Source organism: Pleurodeles waltl, chromosome 1_1 (assembly GCF_031143425.1).
Source record: "Pleurodeles waltl isolate 20211129_DDA chromosome 1_1, aPleWal1.hap1.20221129, whole genome shotgun sequence".
In the NCBI taxonomy this organism is placed as follows: Eukaryota; Metazoa; Chordata; class Amphibia; order Caudata; family Salamandridae; genus Pleurodeles; species Pleurodeles waltl.
Genome location: NC_090436.1, coordinates 187,957,821 through 187,968,274, shown reverse-complemented (window position 1 = coordinate 187,968,274; position 10,454 = coordinate 187,957,821). Strand labels below are relative to the sequence as shown.

At 43.4% G+C, this 10,454-nt stretch overlaps 1 protein-coding gene across 1 annotated transcript in view; it reads left to right on the top strand.

Moving 5' to 3' along the window:
- Positions 1 to 215: 215 nt before the first annotated feature.
- GOLPH3 (golgi phosphoprotein 3) overlaps positions 216 to 10,454 on the top strand; it is a 46,603-nt gene continuing 36,364 nt past the window's right edge. The window contains exon 1 of the mRNA XM_069220449.1: positions 216 to 666. Coding sequence (XP_069076550.1) covers positions 463 to 666 — 204 coding nt within the window. The 5' untranslated portion in view covers positions 216 to 462. The remainder of the gene's footprint in view (positions 667 to 10,454) is intronic.

Sequence of the window (10,454 nt, the reverse complement as noted above, 5' to 3'; positions counted from 1 at the left end):
GAACTTGAGGATGCCACACATAAACAAACTGAAAGCGTGGTAGGCGTGTGCATGTTTCAAATCATTTCTCCAAGGTGGGTGTGGCCAGTTGGTTGCAAAGAGCACTGTTGTGAGTTGCACACCCAAACGCATGGTCCAGCCCGTCTTGTCGCGTCTCTATGCTCCCTGGCTCGCCCGGCGTTTCCGGAGAATGCTTAGCCCCGCCTCCAGTGCCACATCCTCTTGTGACGTCTGCGGGCGACGCCATATTGGCGAAGCAGCAGCTGGAGCTGCCTTGCCGATTGGGGAGCAGGGGGGAACCTGCTGTCTCCGGCACCCCAGCCGCATGAACCCCACCGTGCCGGTGGTACTGGCCGGCAGATAGGTGGCCTCTGGCCCGATAAGCAGCGGGGCCTGTGGCATTGTGAGCGCAGCCCGGGCAGTGCCCGACGCTCTCTGGATAAGGTTGGAGGTGGTGGAGCCATGGCGGCTCTCAATCAGCGAAGCTCGGGCTTAGTGCAGCGCCGTACCGAGGCCTCACGTATTGCCCAGGACAGGACTGCCGAAGCCGACGAGGAGGAGAGCCGTCACCGCGAGGAGGACGAGGACGAGGATAAGGGGGACAACAAGGAGACCAGGCTCACACTGATGGAGGAGGTGCTGCTGCTCGGGCTCAAGGACAGAGAGGTGCGAGCGGGCCGTGGGTGCGGGCTGGTGGCCTTATGTGAGAACATTTGGGCTGGCTGGGAGCATCCGTAGCGCTCTGTGTAGCCTGCGGCATCATGCGTTTTGTAGCTCGCCATTGGCCCTTACTGTATTGTGTACATGGACTGTTACGTACAGTCTAGACACACGTTGCACTGCACAGATCACTAGTGTTACATGCAACAAGTACAAGGAGGGCATGCGTCCCCCGTTGTGCAAGAAACACCAGGTTCAACCTGAGTACATTTACGTCACACTGCATAACACGAGTATCACTGTTTATTGTAACTAAACTCGTAATTATGTGTGCCAAACCCAGCGTCAATTACAGAAAGACACACCAAGAATAGCGTATTTTTATAACAATGGAGGCATCATTTACAGTAAGCACACAAAACCAGCTTCTTTAATCATGGTGTGTCAGAACCAGTGTGATTATTTACAGAGACGTGTACCAGTGAATTAACCCAATTGAAATGATGTAGCCTCTGGACATAGATCCAGACTTAAGTAATGTTTGCAGCAAGACAAAGGTAGGGCTGTACAAATGGGGTGCGTTTCCACAATGGGAGTATAATTTGTGATATATCCGTACACCTTTTGACAGGTCGCTGTCGTTTTTTGCTATGTACGTTTTGGTTTGTTCTACCTTGTTTCCTTCTCCTTTCTGTGTTGTGGTCAAAGGTGTGTCTGAGAATGCTGATCACCCTGGAGTTCTGATTTGACAGTTCTGACGGGCTTTTGTGACGCAGATCTCCACGTGTAATGAGCATATGAATAAAGCTCTGTGTTCTCACTTCATTCACTTCCCGCCTCAACTTTGAACTCGATAGTCAACTGCCCCAGTAGAATGTTGCTTTTCAGTGCGCCTCAGCACCGGGAAGGGAGGTGGAAGGGCTATATTCGATGAAGGGAGAACACTAACTAATGACGATTCCCATCGTAAAGCAGTTTGTTTAGAAATCAGCCGGTCCTGCTTACTACTTTGTGAATGTAGGCGATAGGGACATATTTTCAATGCCCGCAATGTCTTTATAAACCATTTGTATCGTATTCATCTTAATACTGTTAGATTTCTCACAATCTCCCCCCCCTTCAATATCCCGTACTGCACCATTACAAGATATCCCTGGCCCTAAACCTGTATCGAGCCCTCGCAGTTAATCTGTTATCTTGACCGTTGGTGCACTGACATCCAACACGAGGCATTCACAGATCTTTGCTTTCAGCTCTACCCTGACCTCCTTCTACGCGCTTCTGTTTCAGAAATGGGTTCTCCATAGATATCATAATGCACCACTGTCTTGAACTACAGTATGTTCTTGTATTTATATGCAAGGAGCTCAGACAGATTGATTAGACAGTCTGTGGGCTTTTCAAAGGCCTTGCCGCTATCCCTGATGGGCCGGTGTTGTGTTATGACTTTTATGTGCTGTCTTTTTGTTGTTCACAACCTAAAACATAGTCACGCACCATGTTTACTTTTGTTCAGGACTCGCCGTTCTGTGTTCCTTCCCCATGGTTTGCAACCCCACTGAGCCAGATGGAGTTCGGAATTCGTGGAGACAGGATTCGTAGAACGTGGGCTTCTATGCTTCAATAAACTTATTCTGGTTTTTAGCGCCTGCCTTCTTGATATTACCTATGAGCACTCCACATGTGGGGACGAGATAAGTCAAGACAAAACTTTTGGGAGTTCACCAGCATCAACATTTTACCAGAACCAGGAACTTACTGGCTTATACAGAGGTTCCTGTAACTGTAGTTGTGACTATTGGAATTTGATTGTCAATATTAAAACATTTCCTAATGTCCAGTTTCCCTTTCACAAGCACAATCCTGAGCTTTCCACTTATTCCTCTCCCCTCCTTATCAGCTTGCGCATTCCTTCGGTTAGAAATGAAGCTCACCTTAGAATGTTGGGAACAATGTGTTCTGTGGAATGTTGTGTTATGGGCAATCGTCTCTGACTGTGGTGAAGAGTGGAAATGCTAATAAAGACATCTGTTTACAACTTCCAAGAGTCGCAATTAATTACAACACTGGCGACGAGCGTTCTGCGTAAGGGTGCAGTATTGCGTCACCCCAACTTCTGTTATCACTAGTTCATTGCAGTGAGGTCAAGTAAGACAACATATCAAGCCAAAACTGTACTCGCAGTGAAAGTGCTGCTTTCAAGGTACTGTACTTCATTTAATTAGCAGCATCAGATAGAGTTATTGTGAGTACATTTGACCTCTTTCCCGGTAGGCACATTACAACCATTACAAGGTTTTATTCAAAACTAGCCTTCTCATTGAACTTACGTAGCACTTCATTGCTTCCATCCTCATACGGAGACTTTCTGTACATCAGCTTGCCTTTACATACCAACAACATTTAACATTCAGTACTACATTCACCACCTTTACAAGGTAATGACTCCGAGTCCTCTTCGCCATCCACGAAGAAGTTTGACGAGTACAAAATAACTTTAATGAAATTAGAAAAATAATTTTGAGACAATATTAATATTGTACATGAACAACACAAGTTCTTCAGCTGCACCCAAGGTAAGCAGGAGAGTGTAATTAACTATATTGTGGTGCATGGCTGGTTAATAACTAGTTAAGTGAATTTGGGGTTTTAAATGATTCTCCAATAAAGGATCAACTGGTATGTTGTACGAATAACAAAATACAAGAGAAAATATTACGAAACAACCTAATTTACATTAGGCCATGGAAATAGAAAAGTCCATAGAACATAATGCTGTGTGTTTGAAATAAATGAAAGCACTTACTCTAGATGAACACATTTCAGAAAAAACAGTTGAAGAACAGAAAACTACCATATGCAAACTAAAAACAAACCGAAAAATGATTAGTGCCAGAAAAGTGAAGGAGAGAGCAACAAACTAAAATGTTACCACTGCAGAAGCAGCATTTAGCTAATCACTCCAAATAGCAAGCCAGATCTGCGATTTGCAGAAAATGTAAAAAAAAAAGCCTGCTTTGCCAGAACATGTAGACATAAGCCGGAATAGTAATGAAAATACTATGTCAGCAGAGCCCCAGGTAGTAAAAAAAAAAAAATCATCCTCCAAATAACCAATTATAAACCCAATCAATCAAATGTGCAAAATTCTACTAGATGTTAAACCCATAAAAATGGTTGAATGACTCGTGCTCTCCATTTACTTTAATAAATTATACATATTATAAGTCCATATTGAAGAATGAAGACATGGGCTTACACATTCTAGACATATCACCGAGTGGGTGTACCAAAGATCCCGTTCCTCTCAAAGGCATGGTGAAATCTTGTATTACTTTAAAAAATAGTTCTGCAATAGGTAAGGTGTACATAGTAGAGGAGGGTTCCAACCTTCTAGGATGGCAGCGCCAAAAGGAGATAGGAATCAAACTAGATCCTAGTGACCCCGAGCAAGTCTTAACAGTAACCCAGTCCATTGCTGGTAACCAAATATGTGATGAATTTCCAGGAGTTTTTTCTGAAAAACTAGTAATCCTAAAAGATTATCAACATAAGATAAAACTGAAACCTAATGCAAAACCAGTTAGACACAAAACAAGGCCAGTTCCGCACCTTATGAGAGCACCATTACAAAAAGCTCGAAAGACTAAAAAATAAAAGCATCATACAACCCATTGAATGCTCAGATTGGATAGCCCGGTGGTTATTGATTGGAAAAAAAAGCCTATGGGGACGGCATTAAACTATGTGTAGACTTACGTGATCTTAATAACATATGGTTAGAGAGACACACATGCACGAAATGCTTAGCACAATTGGGGAAGCCACTTGTTTTACGTTACTAGACTTATCCATATGCTATCCCTACATAGAACTACGCCTCGAGTCCAGGTGGTTAACTGCATTCGGCACACCTTTACAGTAATCACATTTTTAATTTGGAAGGCCCTCCTAGGAGTTGGTAACAGTCAATGGCACACATTTCATCTCTTCGCGAATGGGTCATTTTATTGATCGTTTCCAGGTGGCACTATATTCGCCAATCTCTAATGGACTTGTGCAAAAGGATGAAAAGAGTTCTCAAAGATGGTATCCAGGCTGCATTAGCTAACAACTTATCAGGGGAATACTTCCTAGAGAGACAATTGTGGACCTACTTGACGACTCCTCATAGAACAACTGGGGTCTCACCAGTTTGCATTTTAAGGAAAAGGACACCCAGATGTGAAGTTTGTCCCGATTGGATCAGAGACTTGGATGCCAAGGAAAAAGCCTGTCAATGTGGTCTTAACAAAAGTGTGAAAGAAAGAGTATCTACAGTACAATCTGCACACAAGGTATATTTTGATAATAAGCATGGTGTCAAAGAAACCAAATTTCGACAGGTCAAAATGACGAACGTTGCCAAAGGGTCTGTTCTGTGTGAGAAAAAGGGGTAGTGGAGTAAGAGAGCTTTAATAAAGTTGTCTTCAGAACAAGGCAACAAAATAAGTACAAGGGCAACCTGGATAACGACTATGATTGGAGTACTTGGTGGTTGGCCACGAACAGTCTGTGCTCTGATGAGGCAACTACTGGACAGTTCAGTCCCACACTGTCAGAAGATACAGAGCTCACTATGGTTAATGATATGGGTGTTGGAATTGTTTCAGACAATTCAGCTTCACAAAGCAATAGTCTTGAAGCTTCATAAAGGCATGCTTGTAATGGGCCCATGCCCTGTAGTTTCAATGATTTTTACACGAATTGTCACGTAGATGGTTGTTTTTATGTTTTGTAATATACACTGTAACTTCATCTTTGTTTTGTAAAGGAGCCAGGTGATGTATTGTTATGACTCTTATGTCCTATTTTTATGTTGTTCACGACCAAATGCATAGTCAAGCACCATATTAACCTTTGTTCAGGGCTCTCCGTTCTGTTACTTCCTCAGTTTTTCCAATTCCAGCTGAGTCAGATGGAATTGGGAATTTGTGGAGACAGGATCCGTGGGACATGGACTTCCATTCTTCAATAAACCTGTTCTGGATTTTGTCGTCTGCCCCTGCTTGTTCAGTGTTACCTACGAGCACTCCACAGCTGAGTGGCAATTGCCAAGATTCTGATATTTCCCAGGCTATTGTGTTTCTTTGCTGCAATACCGGTTCCCCTTCCTGCCTCCTTTAAGGCCATACAGGGAGTGCAGAATTATTAGGCAAATGAGTATTTTGACCACATCATCCTCTTTATGCATGTTGTCTTACTCCAAGCTGTATAGGCTCGAAAGCCTACTACCAATTAAGCATATTAGGTGATGTGCATCTCTGTAATGAGAAGGGGTGTGGTCTAATGACATCAACACCCTATATCAGGTGTGCATAATTATTAGGCAACTTCCTTTCCTTTGGCAAAATGGGTCAAAAGAAGGACTTGACAGGCTCAGAAAAGTCAAAAATAGTGAGATATCTTGCAGAGGGATGCAGCACTCTTAAAATTGCAAAGCTTCTGAAGCGTGATCATCGAACAATCAAGCGTTTCATTCAAAATAGTCAACAGGGTCGCAAGAAGCGTGTGGAAAAACCAAGGCGCAAAATAACTGCCCATGAACTGAGAAAAGTCAAGCGTGCAGCTGCCACGATGCCACTTGCCACCAGTTTGGCCATATTTCAGAGCTGCAACATCACTGGAGTGCCCAAAAGCACAAGGTGTGCAATACTCAGAGACATGGCCAAGGTAAGAAAGGCTGAAAGACGACCACCACTGAACAAGACACACAAGCTGAAACGTCAAGACTGGGCCAAGAAATATCTCAAGACTGATTTTTCTAAGGTTTTATGGACTGATGAAATGAGAGTGAGTCTTGATGGGTCAGATGGATGGGCCCGTGGCTGGATTGGTAAAGGGCAGAGAGCTCCAGTCCGACTCAGACGCCAGCGAGGTGGAGTACTGGTTTCGGCTGGTATCATCAAAGATGAGCTTGTGGGGCCTTTTCGGGTTGAGGATGGAGTCAAGCTCAACTCCCAGTCCTACTGCCAGTTCCTGGAAGACACCTTCTTCAAGCAGTGGTACAGGAAGAAGTCTGCATCCTTCAAGAAAAACATGATTTTCATGCAGGACAATGCTCCATCACACGCGTCCAAGTACTCCACAGCGTGGCTGGCAAGAAAGGGTATAAAAGAAGGAAATCTAATGACATGGCCTCCTTGTTCACCTGATCTGAACCCCATTGAGAACCTGTGGTCCATCATCAAATGTGAGATTTACAAGGAGGGAAAACAGTACACCTCTCTGAACAGTGTCTGGGAGGCTGTGGTTGCTGCTGCACGCAATGTTGATGGTGAACAGATCAAAACACTGACAGAATCCATGGATGGCAGGCTTTTGAGTGTCCTTGCAAAGATAGGTGGCTATATTGGTCACTGATTTGTTTTTGTTTTGTTTTTGAATGTCAGAAATGTATATTTGTGAATGTTGAGATGTTATATTGGTTTCAATGGTAATGATAAATAATTGAAATGGGTATATATTTTTTTTTGTTAAGTTGCCTAATAATTATGCACAGTGATAGTCACCTGCACACACAGATATCCCCCTAACATAGCTAAAACTAAAAACAAACTAAAAACTACTTCCAAAAATATTCAGTTTTGATATTAATGAGTTTTTTGGGTTCATTGAGAACATGGTTGTTGTTCAATAATAAAATTAATCCTCAAAAATACAACTTGCCTAATAATTCTGCACTCCCTGTATATACGAGCTATTGTATCTGATATGGGGCAACGGTGGGAGACGAGCAGCCCTTTAAAAAATCCAGCACCCACCCAAGGAGGGGTATGGGCGCCCCCTCCTATGTTGGCTTGAGGAGGGACCCTGTGTGGAAAAAGAGGAGGTGGAAGCAACCCTCCCAGACACACCAATACCATTGTGGATACTCTGCCCAACTATAAGGATAGGAGCAGAAACTGCCTTCATGATTACAGCAAAAAGTGCTGGACTAAATTCCTGCATAAACATAAATCTCACCCATATACGTACCAGCTTTGAAGTTAAGGGCATTCCCCTAGCTGTGGGACACCCAGCTGGCTCATGAGGTGAGACTCTGGTAGAAGGCCAGAATGGCCCAGGTTGGATGGCTATAATGTGAACGGCGGTTATAAACGTACAAAGCTTTATAGGACACATATGGCTTGGCAGCAGGACACATCCCCACTAACAATGCAATAATGAAAATAGTTGGGTCCTGGTGGGTTGGGGACAAGAAGAGTGGCAGCTGGTGGCACAGTTGCAGAGGATCTTAACATACAGGATGGCGCAAAGTGCTGTCTCAGCTTTGTACAATATATTCACAGCGCAAGCCTTCACAGCCCGCCCAGTACACAAGAACTCATGGGAAGGAGAACCTGGGGTGCGATATCCCTGATGACTAATGGCACAAGATTGAGGAGCTAATTAAATGAGTATTGAGGAACCCGAGATTTCAATATATGCAATCTAAATACCTTCACCTATCTTATCTCAGGTCCGAAACGTATAAAATGCAACTATGAGGGGGCATCGTCTGACAGCTCAAGATGCTGACAGAGTTGGGATTTTATCACATGGTGTGGTCATGTCCAATGATAGGCCCGTCGTTGAAGACAGTCGCAGCAACGGTATTAGATGTAGTTGGCCGACACCCCCCCCCCCCCCCCCCCCCACACCCACACCCACACCCACACCCAAATTGTCAACTTGGGCTGATACCAAGACCGATAAAAAACAATTAAACCTTCATGTTTATTGACCTAGCCCTTCCGTTATGTAAGAAATGGGTAGCAATGACATAGAAAGCCAGTCAACCCTGCCTGTGCATAACTGGTTACGTTGCCTTCATAAATGGGCTATAGCAGAGACAGATGCCATGTCATTAAACCATCAGAAGGGAGGGAGGGGACCAGATAGTGCAATATGGGACTGTTACAAAATTGGAAGCAAAAAATAATAGATCACCATGTGCGTGTAGGCCGAGATGGACCTACATCTGTGCAAGGATACACATCGTTCCCTGGAAGTAGGATCAAAGGGTGGGCCAAAGTAAAAACAGATGGAGCCCCTCATTGCCTGAGACGATACCACACACCATCTTCCACCATGGGACCTTGCGAGTGCCCCTTGCACAATGGGCCACACTCCGCCAAGCGTTTCCCATACGCTGCCCCCTCACACATTACTGCCACATGTGGGGTATAGTGCATAAGTAGGTGAGAAATGAGTCATACAAGTTAAATAAAAATTAGACCAGGTGTACCATGTAAATGTTTATCGCAGAAATTTAATGGAGCTACACCAGTTCCACTTCAGAGTTGTATAATAACATTGAAGAAGAAAAAGTGTGTGTGTGTATATATATGTATGTATGTATGTGTGTATATATATATATATATACACATTTTTTTCACTTAAAAAATCAAAGGTTACAGGGACATTATAGTTGTGCTCATATTTTAAATGTACAAAACCATAGAAACTCACCAGTTAGTTACCTCATATCTAAAGTAACTATAACTCGTGCCCTAAGGCAAATATAACTTGCGCCTCCGCCATTCACAGTGTCTTCGTCAAAAATTTTACAGCAAATATTAGATTGATATCATCAAAGGTGTCATGAGTGTTGTCATTTGTGGGATAATTAGCAGTGCATGGTGAGGGCACAAGTTATAGTTACTTGAGAACTCTCCCCCGCACACATAATTAGTTCTAATATCTGGCAAACTTCTGAATGCATTTACATCAAATAACACAAGCACTTGCAATGCAATAAGGCTCGCGTTTTCTTGAGTTCGAGCAATTAGCATTGTAAAATCATAACTGGACTTTTCTTGCCACATAAGTTGGTCATCCCTGCCTCATCATTTCATCTTTTCCTGCCACACAATTCTGGTGGCCCTGCATATACCTAAAGCACTTCCATTTACCTTCTTCCTCTATCCGCAATAAGTTCTAGCCATGAGAAAGCTTAAGATACCGAATGGTGGGAGGGATTATTATTTTGGAGTTCCCACTAACCTAATGTGGGGACGCAGAGATGATGATGATGTAGAGAGAACACTTTGAAGATGGTCCCTTTGTCCTAGGATCACTACAGGCTGAGTTATGAGCAAAAATGTTTTTGTAAAAGTAATGCCTTGCAAAGTATTATGGGGCGAGTTTTGTGCCACAAATATTATAGTATGTTGACTGCATTGCTCAGAACAGCCCTTAGAGGACGTCACAATAAAAATAGCATTTGGAAGAAACACTGTCATGTAACCATACAGTCATTCCTTAGAGAGCATAACCACAATAAAACAGGGCACAGCGTGTTTTACAAATATACCTGCTTTGAATCACCCCAGAAGTAGGGAATGAAGTAATTCTTCAACACCTAATTTGGGGGCCAGGATAAGGGAGTGCACTGCCTGAGCTGTATTGGGGGGGTGTATATAGGAGAGAGCTAGAGAGAGATTCAGGGACAGATTCAGAGAGATGGAGGGTAACCACTGTGTAAATAAGTCCCATATAAATTATTTTTACGTAATTTATCTTGTGTGGTTATGAGGAAACTCTGACATGGTTCTGAACCTACCTTGGCTTCCTAAGAAAAACATCCATTTGAATCCTTTTCATACCCCGAAAAAATGCCTATGAGCCAACCCTGTAGGAGCCTCACTGGGTACCACTGGTCTAGGCGGAAAAAACACTGTTGTGTAAACCCAGGCTTCCTACTCTACTCTGAGTGGTCCAGATGGCAAGGCCAAGACTTCAAATTTTGGGTAGCCACCCCAACAGAGAAT